This window comes from Scatophagus argus, chromosome 10 (genome assembly GCF_020382885.2).
Source record: "Scatophagus argus isolate fScaArg1 chromosome 10, fScaArg1.pri, whole genome shotgun sequence".
NCBI lineage: Eukaryota > Metazoa > Chordata > Actinopteri > Scatophagidae > Scatophagus > Scatophagus argus.
In genome coordinates, this window is record NC_058502.1 from 5,567,738 (window position 1) to 5,588,793 (window position 21,056).

At 39.1% G+C, this 21,056-nt stretch overlaps 2 protein-coding genes across 10 annotated transcripts in view; one reads left to right on the top strand and one right to left on the bottom strand.

Moving 5' to 3' along the window:
• Window positions 1-2,312, top strand: part of kcnh1a (potassium voltage-gated channel, subfamily H (eag-related), member 1a) — a 31,517-nt gene extending 29,205 nt beyond the window's left edge. For all 4 annotated transcript variants that reach the window (XM_046401966.1, XM_046401967.1, XM_046401968.1 and 1 more), the window contains one exon: window positions 912-2,312. In XM_046401966.1, the coding sequence (XP_046257922.1) occupies window positions 912-1,778 (867 nt within the window). In that variant the 3' untranslated portion in view covers window positions 1,779-2,312. The remainder of the gene's footprint in view (window positions 1-911) is intronic.
• Window positions 2,313-5,712: 3,400 nt separating this feature from the next.
• On the bottom strand, window positions 5,713-20,492 carry hhat (hedgehog acyltransferase). Of its 6 annotated transcripts, XR_006844526.1 has the most exons (14): window positions 20,306-20,492; window positions 19,361-19,498; window positions 19,201-19,265; window positions 18,870-18,983; window positions 18,589-18,783; window positions 17,811-18,023; window positions 17,356-17,533; window positions 16,544-16,694; window positions 14,793-14,828; window positions 12,030-12,231; window positions 11,353-11,497; window positions 7,731-8,004; window positions 7,345-7,436; window positions 5,713-6,831 (listed from the first exon to the last, which is right to left on the bottom strand). XR_006844526.1 is itself a non-coding variant. In XM_046401970.1 (12 exons), the coding sequence occupies exons 2-12, from the start codon at window positions 19,479-19,481 to the stop codon at window positions 7,919-7,921; spliced, it is 1,506 nt and encodes a 501-aa protein (XP_046257926.1). In that variant the 5' UTR covers window positions 19,482-19,498; window positions 20,306-20,492; the 3' UTR covers window positions 5,713-7,918. The 6 variants fall into 6 exon arrangements, 2 of the variants coding, with proteins under 2 accessions (XP_046257926.1, XP_046257927.1); XR_006844527.1 differs by lacking the exon at window positions 7,345-7,436; XR_006844525.1 differs by having other exon boundaries at window positions 5,713-7,436.
• Between the last annotated feature and the right edge of the window lie 564 nt (window positions 20,493-21,056).

Genomic DNA, 21,056 nt, shown 5'->3' on the forward strand with positions numbered 1-21,056 from the left:
TATGATCGTGATCATTTTTTTCAGATTGATCAATATCGATACTTGACACAGACAGCAGAGGCCAAGAGGCAGCACAATGACTGGCTGTTGTTGCGTTCATTTCTGCTGTGTGACAGATTCCTAGATCTGTCCACGTTTTGGAAAAAAGTCCAAAGTTCTACATCCATCTTCCAATAATTGGCAAGAAAGTTATACAAGTCATGTAAGTGTTACATAGTTGAAAAAAGCTGTAAAATGGACCATGTGTTCAGACTGTATTGCATTTCCAAGATCAAGAATGAACCATCATGCTTCATGATTGTTATTAGCATTCAACAACCACAGCTTCAATTAAGTTTTTAAAAGCATGTCTGTAGCTAAGACTCATGGGAGATGTAGTCATTTAATGCTAGCAAAACTAAACTATCCAGTAACATAAAAATATAAAATATGAAATTTGGCCATACAACAAAGTCTCATTTTAATTAGTTTTTAGTGAGACAAGATTAAGAAACAAACATCTTGTTCCCCACAGAGGGAAAGTCACAAAGCTAAAACTGGTAATACAAGTGCTTATACCGCTGTTGTCCATTAGCGTCTATGTATTAAGCTAAGAGTGGATCTTCACTCACTGAAGCCAGAAGCATGATATGAACTTTGCCTCTGTGTCATGGGAATACCTTCTTTAGGGTGACATTTACAAAGCACACACACTGAAGCATGTGCCTCACACAAACAATCAAACCAGATACACCTGTTCATCTATCTGAGGATGATTTTGATCTTGTTTTATATTATTATCTCTTCAATTTAACAGGCATTACAAAATCACTTTGCTGTGTGCTGTAAGACGCAGATGTTTTAGATCATTATAAAAAAAACTGATGGCTATTACTGTATTTTAGTCATAAGGACTTTAAATTCCTTTTCAGATTGTCTTCCGAAAGATCAGCGATGTGAAACGAGAGGAAGAGGAGCGACAGAGACGTAAAAATGAAGCCCCTCTGAACCTGCCACCAGATCACCCGGTACGAAAGCTCTTTCAGCGCTTTCGACAGCAGAAGGAAGCCCGCATGACTGACAAACCAGAGCTAGCTGAGCATGACATTGAGAAGGGCCCGGTGTATGTGGACGTCCCCATAGCTAATACAGCCATTACAACTACCAGCATCGTCACAGTAACAGAAAGCCCAGCAACGCCCTCATCTTCAACACCTTCATCTGCAACACCCCCCAACTGCACTCCCTCAGAGAAGGTGAAGCTGCAGGTTCCATCCTCAATTTCTTTGGTGGGAGGCCGACCTCCCGAGCAACTCAAAGTCAAAGGCTGGGGTCGCTTCAAGGAGTCCATGGCCAAAGCTGACAACTGGAACAAAGTGTCTAAAGCCGAATCCATGGAGACTTTACCTGAACGGACGAAGGTGCACGAATCACAAATGTCTCTGAAAAAGACGGACTCATGTGACAGCGGTATCACCAAAAGTGACCTGCGGCTGGACAAAGTGGGTGACTTCCGCATTACACCCCATGACCGAAGTCCCGTCCAGCCCCCGGAGACCAGGCACGCCTTTTACCCCATCCCAGAGCAAACACTTCAGGCCTCGATTCAGGAGCTCAAGCTGGAGCTGAAGGACGACCTCAAGAACCTGAATGTTCGAATGTCCGGCCTGGAGGCGCAACTCACAGAAGCACTTCAGCTCCTCAAAGCGAGGAAATCAACTCCTGGCTCTCCGCAGCCTCTTTTTGACATTTCTAGACCCACATCGCCAGAACTGGAAAAAGAGGACATCTTCTCTTGAAACATGCAGGAATCATCATGCAACAGTTAACTATGAACTCAGCTGGAGTCTGGTAACATTCAGAATACCTGGATAGCTGAGGCTGCACTGGGCCTACCATTTAGATAAGGCGACATTGTGGTCTTGAAGACGCACCAGGCTTCATCGTAGGGATGTACCTGTTGGTTAACAAGGGAAGGTGAGGCTGTAGCCCAGATTTTGATGTCAAACCTGGAGGTTACATAAAAACTGACAGCTCTTGTTTGTACATAAGTTTTTCCATTGCACTTTAATGGAGAAATAGCCTGAGAAGTGTGATTATTAGTCTCAACAGAAGAACATAGTTGTTGGAAGGCACCAGTAAAAACAGCATGACCCACTGGTTTGTTACTGAATCATTTGTATGAGATTCTCTTGCATGTCACATAAAATAGACATGTGCCTCATACTGCAGATGGTGCACATTTGATTGAGGCCGCACAGCGAGTCGTTTGCATTATTTCAGGCTGACAGTGAAAAAGGACGATGTTTGCAGTTGTTGAAACAGACTCAATAATATTCAATATAATTTCCTCAAGCAATTGATGAACTTCTTTATCGTATCAACTGCCAGGATCATTACGAATTATATAGCAGAAAAGTCTGGCCAAGCAAACACATTTTCAAATCCATCTTTCAGCAGAGCTTATCATTTTGATGGATAGATGGTCTTCATGACAAATGCAATGTTAACATGAGCAAGTTTATCTTTCTTGATATCTAGTATTTGTTTTTCTAGTATTATATATGAACACAACACAGACATGTTTTATATACACTGTATGAAAGCCATGCAGTTGTAGCTTTGGCCTAACTGGGTGCTGCAGATGGAACTGATAATGGCTGAACCCCCCACTGTAATTTAAACTGGAATGCCCTTTTGCAATTCTGCTATTTATTTATGTAAAATAAAACTTCACAGTGCAGGCTTGCCCATCCAAACACACCTACAAGAATCACTGGAATCACTGGTTTTAGGGAAGATTACATTTACATTTTTAACATTTGTTACACCAGTTAGCATGATTTTATGTGTTTGTCTTCACAGTCACTTGAGGAAAAAAAAAATCAAAAAGATTTTATTTTAATAATTTCCTAAAATGTTATTATTAGTTTGTTGTTTTTTCTTTCAAACAAGAACTGCCTTCTACTGAGTTGACATACCGCAGACCTGGGCAGAGTAATTCAGTCAAATAAATGAAATTACATTCAGAAACTAAACTAAAGCTAAAACTAAAGCAGACCCATCACTTCTAGCATCAAGCAATAATTCTGCATATTTAGAGTAGAATAGAATTTTGAAGAATTTTGTGCTAAAACCTCAGTTGACACTTTTTGAAGACAATGATTTAGACAATGATAACTCCTGCTCCTGCTGCTAAAGAAGTAATATTAGTAATATTGTATTATACCACTGACACTAACAGTACTCATAGTTTGAAAGTGGTTATGGGGGTTTATAGAAGCAGAAGCTTTACTGGTCTCCTTGAATCTATCAAAAATGTATTCGTTTACACGGCAAAAAATAACCACAGCTGTATATTATTTATTATACATATGGAAAATTTATGTTCCATGTGTGCGTCCTCTCTTATGAACACATGCTGAGGCGGACAAAACCGAGAGGAAATAAAAGGCCATTTTCTTCATTCCCATAAAAAAAAAAAAAAAAGAAAAAAAAATCAGCTTCCTAAATGCACACAGAAGTGAACACTCACTTAGAGAGGCATTCACACCAGAATCATACGACTGTGACCTCTGTATCACCAACAGTTCATGAAGCTGCTGCTCACACGAGTCAGAATGTCAGAAACTGAGCTCAGTTCACAGTGAATTATAACTGATGACTGACAGATTTCAATTCATTAGCTGAACTGACAGGTTACAGCAACATAGCTCTGAGATAAGTGTCAGTTAAAGGCACCTGCACCCTCTGAAGATCTGAAAGGCACCGAGCACTACAGGAGAAAAATTTACTTCATGCACACGTCTTCTTATGCAACAACAACCAAGCGAGAGCCTATCCTGCTCATTTTAATGGCCGCAGAAAAAGACCAGAGTTGTTTACCACTAGCTGAATAGGGATCACTTTTAACGCAGATACAGAACCACACTGTCAGTCTTGCTTGCGTACGTGCCGTTGAAAACAGCTTTTCTACAGTGTTTAAAAAAAAACAATAACAGCAGCTGCAGTACACAACAAATGTCGTTTTCTGTGCTCTTTTGTAATTACCTGCTGAACACAACCCACACAGAGCTACAGGTTTATTAGAGGCCACAGATGGCCTATTAATTTGTACGTGTGAGTTGACAAGATTAGCTTAGCGTAAAGACTGGAAACAGCAGGAAACCCCTTGCTTTGCTTCAGGTCGAAAATGCCTACCAGGATATCAAAAGCCCATTAGCTAGCACATACTTATCTTGTTTGTTTTATCAGCACAAAAAAAAAAACAATCAAAAATCAAAACAGCAAGTTGTGGTTTTTATGGTGAGTTATGTGCAGTGGCCATTATCCCAGTGCTTCCACCATTTATGCTAAGCTAAGCTAATTGACTTCCAGTTTTAATGACCTCACAAGAGAGTCATCTGTCTTCTCATTTAAATCTGCTAAATAAGCCCATTTCCCAAAATATCAAACCATTCTTTTAAAATAATGTTAAAACTTGTTTTAAATTGTTTTTCTTGGAGTGCAGAAAGGGAGCTGACACTTTAATTGTAAACATTGACACTTTAAAATGTAAATTGTTTTCTTTGCTGCGGTTTTAATTCACCAATGACACAGATGAATGATAGAATTGGTAATATTTGTGAAGTATATTTTAAACTTACATTCTGAATGACAACCTATGAATCTCGTAAATCTGGTCTTCTTTTTTGGAGTTAGGCTACTGTATTCTCTCATCATGTGGCTGGTTGTGTTTATGCTGCAAATTTTAAACAACTCTTATTTTCCTAACCTTTTAAAACAGGAACAGAACCAGATCGGGCTGATTTTTCATTATTAAAAATTAATAAAATCAAATCTTTTCCAGCTTTAAAAAACAACAACAAAACAAACAGAACAAATCTGATTTTGTGTCATGATTTGAACACAGAAATGTGCAGGGTAGGTTCACTCACGGCTGTCTCAAGAGGCTGACTTTTTTTTTTTACCAACACCATTAACGTGTTACTAAAATGGGATGTAGGAGCACTCAGCTCAGAGACAAGTTCCTTGAAAGCAATATGTAGTTCTGTTCTGCAACATTAATAAACAAAGGCCCAAATTGTGACAGAAATATGGAAAACTTTGAGCTAAAAGGTGAAAAGGACTTTCACAGCACTGCAGTACCACTTCAATACATGACACATTAACCCCAATATTACTAAAGTTATTACCTTTGATTGTTCCTGAAACGCATGCAACACTGTGCCTTCATTAAATCACACATTTCCAGTCCTGCCATGAGAAAAGCAGTGACAAATATCCAAATTACTGATGCTCCTTTGAAACAATTTGAACACTATTTTTGTGGTCAGCCTAGAAAGCTGCCTAGTCCTCATACCCTACATATATATACAGTATATATATATATATATATATATATATATGCACAAAACTGCAACGTTTAGATTCTTAAAGATCCAGTGTGTAGGACTTAGTTGCATCTAGTGGTGACTTTGCAGACTGCAACTAACTGAACACCCTCATCTTACCCTTCACTACAGTGGGTTACTGTAGAGACATTTTGATGCAACATGGTGGTTTCAGGTCATCATACACAAATGAAGACATAATCATGAATATTCCACTTCCTCTAAATCCCCCCACAATGGACCTTTAGGAAATAGAAAAGTTTGAAATTTGCTGTATGGTTTATGTAATATGCACATGCCTCTATGTTCATGTCGTGAGATGAGAAATGTAACCATTTCAAGCACAATGGGAACTCTTTATTATGGACTGTGACAGACTGTACTATTCATAATAAATATTTTATACATACTGTACCCTGACTGTTCTTGTTAGAGGCTCCGTATAGCATCCAGCCTGACCTGTGAGGAATGTCAGTCTCGGTGTTTTAGCTCCTCTGCTGGTGATGAAGGCATTTCTCAGAAAAAGTATACCTCAGCAGGTGTATTCTCCTGCTGATCTCCTTATGTCAGATAAAGCTCACAGTTTTGTGCACATTTAAGAGGATTCCTCACTGACCCCACCGCTCACACTGATCCAACTTAGTGCCACTCGGAGACATGATAATCCCAAGCACAGAAATAAGCTAATGGAAACACTTGAGGCTCACCACAAAAACAGCAACAACAGACTTAACGTTACACCGTACCTGTATTAAGTAGCTTTTATATTATATAAGGCTGCTTATTTACCACTGATCAAGATAAAAAAGAAAAAAGATTACAGACTTGTGCAGAACACACAGTGCCAACAGTCAATTACTGAGGTATGAGAATGAACAGAGAAAGTTTTACGTTAATGATGGGAGTAATAAGAAGACTGTTTTTGCCACATCACACTTTGCGAGCTCCAAAACACAAAGACAGATAAGCTTTTTAAAGCAACTTCTTTTCACTTTCCAGAACATCAAAGTTTGTCTTTAAAAACTTGTGACAAACAAGTTATCTGGATTCCACTGTAAATTAATTTTTGTGAGCTGAAATTTCTGAGAATCACCATCAGCCCTGAAAAAACATATTTTCATATCATTTTCATGTTTCTGGACATGCTGAAGAAATATGATCCAGTGATTTCAATGGTTTGGCTGATGTCTTTGAAGTTTGGTGACATCCCTCATTCCTCTTATTGTGAACGAATCCCATAAAAATAGCAAAAATAACTAACTGAAGTGAGCTGGTCTCACTCAGTGAGTGTGTGGTTAAAGCCTGATATGGCTTATTCCTCTGTGCCACAGAGCTCCATTGTCATCCAAAAACACATTAATGAGCCACACACACACGCACACACACGGGTCAGGGAAGTCAGAATATATTGAGAAATGGACTAACATGTTGGTGGTGCTCATTTCACAGGATTTGCTGGCTGTAAGGAAAAACAGAATTACACCAGGTTTATGCTCTTAAAATTACACTCAGAGCTTCAACAAAATATAACTGAAAACTTCCTGAAAAGCTGTCAAAGAGGTGATGAATAGAATTTTGGATTAGCTGAAAAAGTTTCTTAGTTAAGCATACCCAAAAAACACCCACATTGTCCTGACTTTTATGTATCAGGACACAGCTGGATCAGTGAAACTGTGAATGACTCAGCGGATAATATCCATTATGACATGGATAGATGGATGGCTATTCATAATCATGAAACTTTAAATACAAGGATTTAATCCAAATATGGACTGAGTCATTGTTAAGTTGAAATTTTGGAGGTACAAGGCGATCAGCAACCTCGTTCAAAAAAATAAAAAAAACAGCTTTCGTCAGCATTCCTGCGGATAAATGTCATCTACCTTTGTCACTGCGCTGAATTAAAAACTAAAGTGTAAGGCCTCTCAAGGTTTTAAGCAATTCATCTAATATTAGTGTCATTATACTTTACCCAATTACATGTGTAGAGGAAATAATGACTTTGATCAGGTTCCTGCTGCTCTATTCTCTAGTCTTCTCTGCCCACACTGTTTTTGCAGTGAGCTAAAGGAGGATGTAAATATGAAATTAGCATTTCTCCAGCTTACTGCACCACTGAGCAATACCTTATCAGAGTAATATAACCACGACGGATTCAGGGTTTATATTTTCTTTGATAGTTTCTTAGAATAAAAGTGATTCAGCAAAGCTTATTGGGTAGAAAACCCAAAACTGCCAAGGCTGAATATACAGCTTTATAGTCATTCTCTTACAGTTTGTGCGCACCTAAATTTCCCAAGTAAACGAAACTCTCTTCTTAGAAGGAATCAAAAATGATCCTTTTAAGTCTCAGCTTACAGAGAGATTTTGCAGGTTGCGAAAAGTGGCGGCTCAGCTGTCCTTCAGCCAGGTTAGGACAGGTTCTGTGGGTACGAGCCAGGTTCGCCACAGAGACGCTGGCTGGCGAGGACAAGGCACTGGACTCAGTGGGCCGTTCTGGTTGTCCGGTAGCAGGGACTCTCACTCTGATACAAAGTCAAGGTGACTCACGGTGGGTGAGAAGTCTGCTCAAGTCCAATCTGAGCAAAGCAGTAGAGGAAGGCCAGCATAGGTGGGGCCATGGTGGACCAGCCTGAAATAAAAAGAAAATTTGTTTTATGTGTAATGGGAGCTACTAAGATTTTTAAATTAGATTTTTTTTTAATGCTTTATCTAGCCGTGCATTCTTTTACAGGAGCCACAGACACAGTTATAGTAGCAGTTTGGTCAATTCTCTCCGCTGTGCTGTGTGATGTGCTATGGCTATTCTCTCTTTCTATTTATAGCTGCTTCTTAGAGGGTCGAGCAGGCAGGTAAGGACAGCTGTCTGCACCTCCTCCCCAACTGGCTTGCCTCCAGATTATCTCAGTAACCTGCACCTGCACCCACAATGCTTTTCAATGGTCTATTCTTTTCTATTCATGTCAAAATTTAATTCACATACACACGGGCAGCTTTATGCACAGCTGTACAATCAGCTTCCTGTCTGCTGAAGAAAAAGGTTACATGGACTACAGCTAGCAAAGACACGTTATAGCTGCACAACACAGAAGTTTGCAAGAAATCAGCATATTGTTTTTAAGTCAGCATTTGATTTGTTTGTTTTTTTTTTGTTTATTTTAAAGAAACTTGATGGTTTTTCCAGTAAATTCCAGCTGCTATTAATGTTAGTTTAATCTCATTACACAAAATTTGAGTCGGTTTCATGCTCACATTTGAAAGATTATTGCAGTTCTGTCATCTATGTCAATCACTCAAAGGGGCCCTGCGAGCACCGTGAGCAAGCCTTGCCATCGTGCCAAGACATCCCAGTGTTCTGTCTTTGCAGGTACGTAAATTTCATTAACACCCTCAGTGTGAAATATATATCCTCCAACCAGTCATCCAACTTTTGCTGTTACAGACTTCAAACTAACAAAGTGGAAAGCAGAACTAAAAGGGAGCATCCACCACTAGCCAAGTGTGTCAGATACTGTCAGATACTGTAATTTTGGTACGTACACGAGTTGCTTTCAAGCTCTACAGCTCTTAAGAAAGCTACTAATTACTAAGCCTTGGCAAAGAGATGGAGAGTGGAGAAAAGACTAATGAATAACTTGTTTCCACGGGTTGCATATTACGATGGTTGAAATCAACCAGTACTGTAATTACACCACATTTTCTTTTGCTACTTGATTAACCAAGTGTTTCGAGTTCAGGTGAGTTGAAAAGGCCACTTGCAGAGAGGCAAGTGATCAGAAGGACAGTGCTTCTCAGTGAAATAAAAACTGACGACTTGTAGGTTTATCTCTTCCATTATCATTAGACTGATAGACACCCATCAGGCCAATTCATGTGTGGGTTTGCAAATTAGCAGACGTGAGCCTTTCGAAGCTCCAGGCATGCGATACCTGTCTGTCTGGCCACCACTTTGATGCATACCGAAATATCTCAATACTGGAACGACTGCCATAACATTCAAGGTCCCCAGAGGATGAATCATACAGAATTTGGTTACACCCCCGCCCACATTTCTTCTATCTGTCTATCTTCTATCTATTCTGACCTCTTACCTCTTTATCTAGCACCATCAGCAGGTCAAGCTTTTAAATCTGTCTTTTGGTTTTGACGTACAGCCTCAAACCTCAACATTACCTACTGAACATTATCATGTGAAAACCCTGCTGTTAGCATGACTACTACTCTTTTTCATGATTCTTGTGTGTGAATACAACATACACAGCACACTTTTGCATCCCCAGTCAACACATACCACTATAGACACAGTGTGACACAGTGTTTTGTGCTAGACAGGTCAGAGCACAATTATGCTTCTGCCTGCACCAGTAAAAATCCTAGACAGGCTGATTTAAAAGCATTGATTTCATGTTAATGAAGAGAACCAGAACTCTCCCTCAGTGGTTTATTGTGCAGACACATGGAATAGCTTTTCTGGTGGATGCATTAGGCTGTATTTCAATTTAAAGTACAAAATCACAAGCACCTAAGCAAAAGCAACACTATTATTAAAAGGTTTGTTCAGTGTTCTTTTAAAACATTTTATGTGAGCACCAGGCAGTCCCCATCTTTATTTTTAGTTTTTGTAATGGTCCAAATGAATCACCATAAAAGCAAATTGAGATTCTCAGTTTGGTACCTAGTTCTAACTCTGAATAATTCACAACAGAAATGGTATTTTCAAACACCCTGTTCTTATTTTTAGGTTTCTGTTAACTTATTTACACTAAGTCCACAGTGGTGTGTGTGTGTGTGTGTGAAAGGGGTCAGGAGTGCTGGAGGAAGCATGAGGTTTCACATAATTTGTGGTGAACCTGCAAAGCTTCCAACATTTTATTTTACTGTCACAAAGCTTAACTGTTGTCTGAAAAGTCAAGCCTAAGCAGCCCGATCAAAGTAAGGTATCGAGTTGAGAGGTTTCCTTCTAATACAGAGAAGACTGAACATAGACCAAATGACTAATCTAATCTGAAAAGATTTCTTCAGCAATGAAAAACAATGAGCGCTACTTTTGGTGCAGCACATAAATCAGTCTTAACACTAACTAGCTCCCATCACGTTCCTGTCCTTAAACCTCCCTGACTCAATCCCAAGCAGCAATGTTCTATGTTATTCATTTTCTGTGTATTTGTCTATGTTTAGCAAAGGTTTTAACCTGAGCCAGGCCATGCAACAGTAATTGTATCACATCCATACAGGATCAGTAGTATTCAGCTGTTAAAAACATAATAATATATTTATATGTTATTAATATTTTTTTTTTATATATAACTACTGGTTATTGGACTGGTACTCAGTATCAGCTAACATGCATGTTCAGGAACTGGAACTGGTATTGGGAAGGAAGAAATGGTATCAGTACATCTCCTCCTATCAGAACTGAGCTGAGCGCTCTGCTCTGATTCTGTGCCCAGTCCAGTACTGAATGCAGCTCAGACTGCTTATCATGTGCAGAGAGGCTTCAGGAGGGCCTGCCATCTTGCTTTAGGTAGCAAATGAGCCAAGTAAAGATACAGGGAGCAAAACAGGAACTGGCACAACCATGAAGCAGATGTCTCTCTCTTTGGGAGAGTTTGTCCATGCAGATGCATAAAATGCCCCACTATAATCAGAGCCTCACCATCCAATGAAAATATATGGACTTATTGAACAGCAGCATTTTTAATAATTTGTATTTTTATATATATATATATAATTTTATTCTCCACCTATGTGAGCTGGTCCCTCACTCGGACTGTTGCTTTAGACATACTATCTTAAGCTGCTGTCACCTCTAGAGGAGAAAGTGAAATGTCCTACAATGCAACTACACTGTCAAATTAAAAGTTCAAATGACTGATACTCCACAATACGAGCAAATTTATAAATGCCTGCTGAAAGAATGCTGCAAAATAAAAAGGCACACACAAATGCAACTGAGTGAGTGTTGTAGAAGGCAATTTACCTTGCATGAAGACACGCTTCCAGAAGATTCTGCCAACATGTATACCCCCAAGAAATACCAGATTAGAGAGGATGAGCATGGCAGTGGAGAAAGCAGAGAGAAGGGCAATGCAACGTCTTTCAATCGCTGCAGAGAAATGCCGCTCCTGGGAAATCAGTAAAAAAAAAAAAAAGAGAGAGAGAGAAAAAAATAAATATATATATATAAGTAATTTGCAAGAGAACCACAAGAGGTTTTCATCATAAATCTGAGAAACAAGCACCTGGTACTAATGGAACTGTGTGACCATAAACTAGGAGGATTGTATAGTACATCACCAGACTTTATTACTATTTTGAGAACAAGAACCTCCTCCAAAGGCTAGAGGCCAAAGGAGTAAAAAAAAGGCTGAATGCCTCTACTATTAATGGACTGGAAACAGACCTTTGCTCATATTAATGTGGGGTGTTAAATGTAAATGCTACTTAGATGCGACGGGGTCCAACCGGTTTGTCTCCTGCCTGTACTTACTGCAGCAGCTCCAGACATTATCTCTTACTAAACAAGATTCATCACCCCTTTATAATTCCAGATATATAAGATATATTTCATCATTTCCACACATCTTAACCAAATGGAATTATATCTCTCTTTTAACCTAATGTTTTTGCAGGTCAGTGCATGGATTTCACACTTACAACAATAGAATGAATCAAGGATGAGGCGAACAGAGACTTCAGTCCATTTTCCACCAGAACTCCAGCCCAGTTCATCAGAGCCCAGTACTGTAAGTAGTCATGGCCACCGTGCCAGAGGCAGACAAATCCAAACGCAAGGCCGGTGGATAACATTTTGTTAAGAGGACCATGCCGTGAACCTCCCAGAGGCACATAGATGTATCTGGAATATTAGTATATAACATGGAAAAATAAAATGTTAGAATTCAAGACTATAAAATGCCCAACACAAGGGAAAAAAGTAAATAAATGGTGAGAGAGATTTTCAGCAGAGATTGGACACAGTACCACAGCCAGCAAAGAGTGCACACATACAACAAAGGGGGTTGAAAATAGCACCACAAAGCACCAATGCACTGGTCTGCCTGTTACATAAATTATTATGTCTTGTTCATTGATTTTTAATCAGATAAATGTTGATCTGACATCCAGTGCAAAAATAGAGGCACTCTAGGGAATATAAAACCCTTCTGAGTTGTTGTAATGCTGCAACTGGGTTAATGATTCCAAGCTAGTTTCATTACTAAGCTGACTCTGCCTTCTTGGTTGGGTAAGATTTTATTTCAACATTTTTGGTAAATAAATTGAGGATAAAAAGTATATTTTTCATGAAATCATTTATTAAAGAGTAAAATATCTAGCACATATTTCATGCATTTTACAGGCATGTTATAATTTTTGTGGTTTAAATAAGATTATGCTTCATGTTGGATAAAAGTAGCAGCTATGTGTTCATATGATGATAGCCCACTTTCCATGAATAATATCTCACCAATTAGGGAAGAAAGCGGTGCACGCCATGAAGAAAAATGATCTCAGATACTATGAGAACCTCATCTGTCCCACAGGTACCATGAGTCTCAACATGTTACATTACTCCAACACACTAACAAACATCACGCTCTGTCTAAATGTTGCTGAGCTGGGAACTAATTATCTCAACAAGCCTGTGGCTAATCAATGTTCCTGAAAGATGAGCCAGCATTTTCTGAGCCTTAAATAGAGTGGCCAGCTTGGCCATATTGGTGGATGAAAGTAGGTACGAGAACAGATGGGGAGGAACCAGAGTGTCAGAGCGAGAGTAAACTGAATACCTAAACATACTGAGTACCGAACATCTATCTCAGTTACTGAGATGAAGATGGATTCCAAACAGGTGTTAATCAAAATATGATAATTTCTACATATTCATTAATATATCGATATGACAGTGTGTTGCCTCACACTTGACAAACAGATGGTGCCAACAACGTGCACACAGGTTTTATAAGCTGACACCGACAACCGTTAAAGTTGGTGTTTGTGTTCTTAGAGAGACATACATAGTACGTGAGCTTTCTTGCATTTAAATACAGCCTGAAGTTAAATACTGAGCATCCGCCACCACCCCTCAACCCATGCCCCCACTTATTTATTTACAACTAATATCCCCAGGATCTGGAATCAAATGCTCCTTCACGTATGAAGCTGCAATAACTCAATCAAACAGCCAGTGAGAGCTTTTTTGTTGGCCGATAACTGTGTGAAACAGAACCTGAGACTCACTGTCATACAGGCAGGGAAAGCATAATGTAATGGCGAAGAATGAGCCACTTAGCTGCCCAGGGAGACGAGGTGTCAGTGAGTCATGTAGAGCACATCATTTAACACCTACGCACTCATCTAGCGCTCTTCAGGCAATTTCAACAGAATTTCAGAACTGCATTAAAACCTCTTTAAAAGCACTTTCACAAGAAGGAACGTCGGGACACTGTGTCATGGGTATCGTTTTGCATCTGCAGTAGGATAATTGCAAGTGGAGCCATTAATCAGGAGAAAACAATTTCCAATGGACACAGATTAAAATGGAAACTTGCATTTGCAATTTCAAACCTTGGATCTTTAGTAAATTAATTGGAGCCACTTTAACAGTCTGATATGCCATATTTCATTCTGAATTCATCTCTAACGTCTGAAAGGCAGATACACGTGTACACCGTCATATGTGTCAAACAGTCAACACAAAAACCAATTAGCAAACAGTAAGGGAACATTTTCACAGAACATCACAGAGTGTTTTCTGACAACCGTGCAACTGTAGTGTTGCCTTAATGTAGCAAAACGCGTCTACCAAGCAGACCATAAACCCCCAATAGGCTGCATTCAGCCGAGTGTGCATCATTAAAAAGGAGACAAACTAATAATGTGCGTTGTCCAAAGTACAAGTGAGCAAACACATAATGCTTCCATTACATATGCACATATTAAACAAGGAGGCATTTCTCCAGGGTGCGGAAACAGTAACGCAACAGAAGAACTATTCACCAACGACATGCAACCTCATAATCATGAGAAAGCCTACATGCAAATGCAGCATCCTTGTCCATTATGATGAGACGTGCGGGCAGGCAGCTGGAGAATGGCACCTTTTTTTAAGGTTATTCAACTGACAAGTTCAATGCCCTGCAGGAAATGAGCTCTTTTACAGTAAGGGTGCAATACACAACAGTTACAGTATGATTAAATGTGCAAATATAAGGCAAATAAACAAAATATAGGCATAAATACACATATATCAGATAGCTAAAATAGATGTGATAGACAACCAGATTAGACAGACACACAGATCATATATATATATATATATATTCTAGGAGCTATTATTTGGCTTGGATGACATTTCTCATTTTTAGTAAGCATTAACATCTGAATTAGTCTGTCCACCATCCATGAAGTGCCTCTTACCTGATGAGCCATCGGTACAGACCTTCATCAAAGTGCCTGAGAGAGAGAGCAAAAGGAAAAAAGGGATATCTGAGTCACAAATTAACATAACAATAATAATAATAATAATGATACAGCACTGAGTAAGAAACACCTGAGCACTGGGCTTCATATCGGCTGAGGGACGTGTAGCAAGCATGATGTATGTGTGTGTTTCCCTACCAGTGAAAAGCCTTTAATTTTATTTATTTATTTTTGTGCTGCCTACAAACCCAAGCTGTTTTGCCCCTGATATCAGCGGACAGCTTTATGCATTCCATCAATGTTGTCAACATCGGCCAGCTCAGCACATGCGGGCTGGACTGGAGTGCATCGGCGTCAGCACATTGGTCAATCTATTCTACGGCCAGTGCATTTTTACTGCAAAGCCAAACACACAGCCTTCCATCTCAACTTTATGTGCCCTAAATTAACAGGTCAGTTAATCACATTTAGGAACCGGGTAACGAAGAAAATGCTGTGATACTTTACTTTTTAATTCAAAGGGAATCAGATTTTACTTGCGGTCAAACACTACTTGTTTTTTTAAATTGTATATTACAAGGTCTGTATTTAATTACTTGTTTGTTCTTCCTAAACCTTGTTCATGCACTCGGCGAGTTTAAGTACATCTAGATTAAAATAATACAACAGTCCTGCAATAAAGAGAGCTGTTTCTGTTACTTAGAAAACCCTCACTGTTATACAAGGGGTGGGTAAAATAATAGAAACACCTCTCAGTATAACTCAGTACAGTTCAACAGCACCACAAACTGGAGCCTCCATAATGAGCACAGTTGAATCGACATGCTGAAACATCAACAGTTTCCACACAATCTGATTATGACTGACAGCTGAACATATATTAGAACATATTTTCCTTTGACTGGATGTGTTGTACATCCTGGAGGACCTTAAAGTTAAACACAAATGAAACAAAATCTTCACTGCTGCAGGTACCTGAATCACCAGGAATATTTTTTTTCAAACTGTGGAAACTTTATTGTCTTCAGCCTATTTATATTTGAAGTCCTGCTGATTAAGGTGCTTCATCCCTGTATAACGAGCGCCGTAATTTGTGTGTACTCATTAACTTGAGCAACTATGACCCCTTCAGTAAAAAAACAGGCATAGTCTTTCTCTGTGCTTTGTTAACAAGACTGTGAAATGAACTTAATAAATGTACCAATCATCATGTCATTTTCTTTTATAATGTCCACTCTTCGGAGGTGAGTGTGACAAAAATAACTCAGTCGGGTGGTTGTGTATGTCAACAAACTTATGGGCAGTGACTTAAGCTGGAAAAAAAATTACATAAATAAATTTTAATTTATGCTCTTATGTTGAATGGTGTTATATACTGACAAAATGGTATTTGTCAGATCCCTTTTAAAACTGAAAAAAGACATTTTTCTAACTGATGATTTTAACATGTGGACCTTTTTTCCCCCCTTCCCTTCCAACCATTTTTGCTTCAGTCTGAAATAAAGATATAATGTACCAGGTGCAGAGGTGACCTGTTGTTCTGATTGCCAGTAATGACAGAAGATGAGACAATCCATCGTGACCAGTCTTACTGCTAAAGATTCGAGGCTCTTGAACTCAACTTACCCTTTCCTGAAGGACGCAAGGAACGCTAGCTTTTCCAGAAACTCAAGTATTAAGCAAAGCTGTGAAATACTGTGTTTATATCAGTGGTGTTGACTGGAGTTGGATCTACTGTGTGATCTTACCTCCACATTCCTGTGAAACTGTGCATGATGCTGACACACCGAGGTAGCTTTGGGGGGACTAGTTTATCCAAAGTAGCCAGCATGGACGGAAGGCCAAACAGCACCAGATACTTCACATAGAAGAACTGGACGAGGGCCAAGGCCAGACCACCTGTGACCAGGGGAAAAAGGAGATGTTCAAACCAATATTTGTTTTGTTTGATGATGAAGACAAGTGTCATACTTCTCGAAGAGAAAACAAACCTGTGTTATAAGTGAAGCACAAATTTACAAATGAACTATCAGAGGTTACATAACCTGGTTGATTATAACACCAAAATTCATGAGTACTGGATTAGAACTGCAAAAATTAATCAATTAATCAATTAGTCGATTGAATAAAATTAGTTGCCAGTCATTTTGCTAAACAATTTATCATCCCAGTCATTTTTCAAACAAAAAATGTCAAACATTTGCTGTTTCCAGCTTATTAAATGTAGTTCTTTGTCATTTATGATAGTAAATGAAGAGTCTTCAGGTTTCAGACTGCTGGTTGGTCAAAAGAACTTTATATACTAAACAATAAACTGATTAACTGTAAAAATAATTGGCAGATGAAAATAATCGCTAGTGGCAGCTCTCGACTGGATTATGAATCAAGGGCAATGAGTGAGTCTGTAATCTGCATATCTGATGGAGCTTCAGAACAAACTAAATCCTGTGGGGGTAACGTGTTTTTTTTAAACTGTATCTCAGAAACATGTTCAGCATGTGTCTGAAGTTGCAGGGAAAGTACAAAGTACAAAAACACATACAGATTTAAAAAGACCTACCCAAGGCCCAAGGAGGAAGAATTTCTAAGTAGGTCTCATTAGACTGGATGGAGTGCATGTACATGACATGGATCATGTATTCTGCAATGCACCACCACAATACGATTCGTCCAGATCTGAGCACCAAGTAACTAAAGGAGGATTCGTTCCTGTCACTAGCCTCAGCTGGCCTTCGCATCTGCAAGTGTAGAAAGTGAGTATGTTATGAAGGGTTGCTGGCAAACACACCAGAAGAATAAATACCAGGATATATACTGTCAAGATGGAAATGAAAACTACCAGGCATAAAATTGGTCCAGAACAGACAGTCGGAGATCATCATCAACATCAACCAAATAAATGGAAGCTATTTAAATTCAGCACTGTCCCCTTGTACAAAGCTCAGCGCTGACGTTTTACCAGACCAAAACAAAGGAGGAACTTTTAGACTTAATCACAGTTGTAGGCTCCTTTACCTGCTCAACATAGTTTTTATAAGTGATAATGGGTCCATTGTAGAAGAAAGGATGATAGAAGGTGTATGAAAACAACCAACAGAGCTGCACAACTCCACCACAGTCCGGAGGGCACCAGCAGTGCTCCAGGCTGAAGCTGATGAAGCGTAGGCCACAGACAGCAACACTGAAGAGCAGCAGATAGTACTCCTCCTCAGTCTTATACCAGCCTCTCTGTGTAATACAAAGAGAAGGCCAATTATTTTTATAACACATTGTTGTGCTTGAAGAAAGGACTTTTAGAATCACGACCAGGTCCGTCACACATTTCATGTAGTAAATTCTAATTTATAACTATTATGATTGATGCATAGTTTCTTGGCTTTAAACATGCTTTATCTTTCAGATAAAGGTGCCTTTGTGTTCTTTCATTTTCACTGCAATAAATGTTTAAAAATATGAGGACCGACGGTTAGCATATCTTCCAATGTTAGCCATTTATTCTCAAATGCTTGTAACAATACACTGAGCTTTGCCCATCTTCTATTCCTCAGGAACTACCGGAGATAACCTACTTGATATGTATGTATACTTTTATCTTAACAGCTGAGTGGCCCCAGGGATAAACGTCCCCTTAGTCTCCTGCGCCCTCTTGTGTTTTTTGAAAATATGACATGTAGTAATAACGGACTGTACAGTGCAGCATATATTTTATTTTTCTGTTTTATCCTTTTAATACACAATATAAAAACATCCCTCTAATATGAGTTACAAGTATAATTCAGGTGATACAACCCACCTGGATCTCTTGAAGTGGCTGGATGTGAAGTGTGGAGAGCAGCAGCAGGTTACAGGTCCATGACAGTGCAGGCTTTCGCAGTTGGGCCACTGAAAAGGACAGGCCGAGCTGTACCAGCAGCACACTCACACCTTTAATTCCCAACACACTACTGGCTGCCAAGAGGCCATATATTGTGAGTGCTGGCACCCTAAGCTGTTAAAGAAAGATCAAAAATCTGGTGACTTGAAACATCTCTCATCTAACAGCAATATTACACCTAAGAGCAGCCACTTCCCTACCTTGGGGAAAAAGATGCTGGTCAGTCTTGATATCACAGCATGACCAATCAAAGTCCACAGCAAAGACCTCTTAGCCCACTCAGTCCAGAAAGTCCACTCAAAGTCTGATGGGTCCTGTGTTGACGGATCTAATTTTAATGTATGTTTCTATCAACCAAATGGATTAGGTCTTTCAAAAACATGACAAAATTCTAACAACAAACAGAAAAAAAGGTTGTTAAAGCTCCTTTGTTTCTCCACAGCTGGAATTTACAACAAGCTTGTGATTTCAGTGAGTTGCACCATAATATTGGTTCACATTGTTTGTCAACATTTTCTATATTGCACTTACCCTTTTAAAACCCTTAAGAAGACCGTTTTCCAACTGGAATTCCCTCTGTAATCCTGCTTCATGCTCTGAGGTACAAATGGGAAATAAAAGCTTCACTTTTCTTTCTCTTTCCCTCTCAATCTACTGAACCAACATACTGATGTCTGTCTATCTACCTTACCTTTGGAGAACTTATGCAGGTGGTAGAAAGAGTACAGATGAGAGCCAAAGGACAGCACCCAGTATGCAAGGATTTCTGTCTGCGGCAGGGATGCCAACCGGGCCTTTGGTTTAGATGTCATCAGGTAAAATCACTGTGCTAATAGTGCACAACAAAGTGAGCCATTTAATCTGACTGACAAGTAAGATGGGCAAAGTTGTATGTGAAATGACTGTATTTCTGTTTCATCTGTTTTCAGGGATGTTTTCTAAACGTAGAAGAAACTATTAGAAATTGTCATCATGCTTACAGCAACGCCACAAGCAGTGATTTATTAAATAAACTGAAACAATGACATCATACTAGGGCAATATCACTACACTTCAAATACAATCTGTTATGCAAAATAGGTTTTTGTTTTACAATGATTTACTGTTTGCACCATCACCATATTTGTGAATACACAAACAGACCACTTGGCAGCGTTATATAACTGGTCATGGAATTTTGTAACAATTTCCACAAATTTGCTGAATTCAAAAAGTAATTTGCACAAGTTATAAACTGTTCAAAAAAAGGTTATGTGTTATTACAGTGTTAGGTACCTTTTCCATCGCACTGACTGAAATTAGCTTGGTGAGGTTGTGTCAAACCGTTGCAATCAGTGTCGTTGCTAGGTAACACTGAGCCCAAAGGTTAGATCTGATATGCAAAGTAGCGGCACCTTCGCTAGCTAACGTGTGATCAAACCAACCAAAGTTACTTCGCATCCTCTTGGCATTCATGACAGGAAATCAACACTAAGTCGGCTTATGTTCAAGTTAAAAGCTTTCGTTCTGATTTGGATGTTTGTTTCATTCCCACGTAGTTAGGTCATCTGAAAACTTCCGTAAGCTATCGTACTCGAACTGCGGTTAGCTAACGTTAGCTAAGGTGGCTAATCATATGAAGAAGTTTCAGTGTTACCTGCTGGGCTGGTGTCCATTACATTACTACGGACCGACTGCCTGAAAGCCCCTGGACCGTGAGGACGTAATGTTAGCACCCCGGCATCCAACATTCAAATGTTATTATTTCTTCTTCCCGTCCTTGTTTTATTCATGATGTCTGGCAAACAACTTTTCAGAGCATGGTCGCCCCCAACAGGGCAGGAACTGCTAATGTCAGGTTAACCTCCCAGGAAAACACAAGTCCGAGCGCTGTGAATAATTGCTTTGATTTTATGCTACTTTCTGCTTCATCTTCATTGATTTATTGTATAGCATATACATATACTGTATAGTTTCTACCAAGATCAGGACTTTTCAAGAAGAACACGATCAACATAATACATTTAATGAGCTAAGCTCATTTTGGTGTTCACTTTGAACTGATATTCTCTGTCTTGCTGGCTTTATAGTAGGCCTACATAGTATTATATACTACAAGACACTTGTTACGTTATTGTGCCACACCCTGTGCTTTAGTGCAGAAAATGAAGGTGATATCCCAGTTCCTGATAAATGAAATAGTCCTTCCTTTGATTATAACTTTTAAGTTATTTGCATCATCAGTTTTCAGTCATGTTTTGTTTTCAGTCGTGTTCTGTTTTTCTGGGGCAAGTGAAGAAAAAAAAACTTATTTAAAAGATTTTCCTCACATCCTAAAAGATTGCTGAACGTATGGACTTCACATACAAATATATTAGAATTGAGGAAATTTGTAAGGATTTTTGCTC

Bases quoted from the DNA above. Each gene is read 5' to 3' on its own strand.
- hhat (XM_046401970.1), bottom strand. From the start codon at position 19,481: ATGACATCTAAACCAAAGGCCCGGTTGGCATCCCTGCCGCAGACAGAA. The intron at 18,024-18,588 runs GTGGGTTGTATC...TGTATTACACAG, and splicing joins AGCCACTTCAAGAGATCCAG to AGAGGCTGGTATAAGACTGA. The intron at 12,232-14,792 runs GTAAGAGGCACT...CTAATATTCCAG, and splicing joins CTGTACCGATGGCTCATCAG to ATACATCTATGTGCCTCTGG.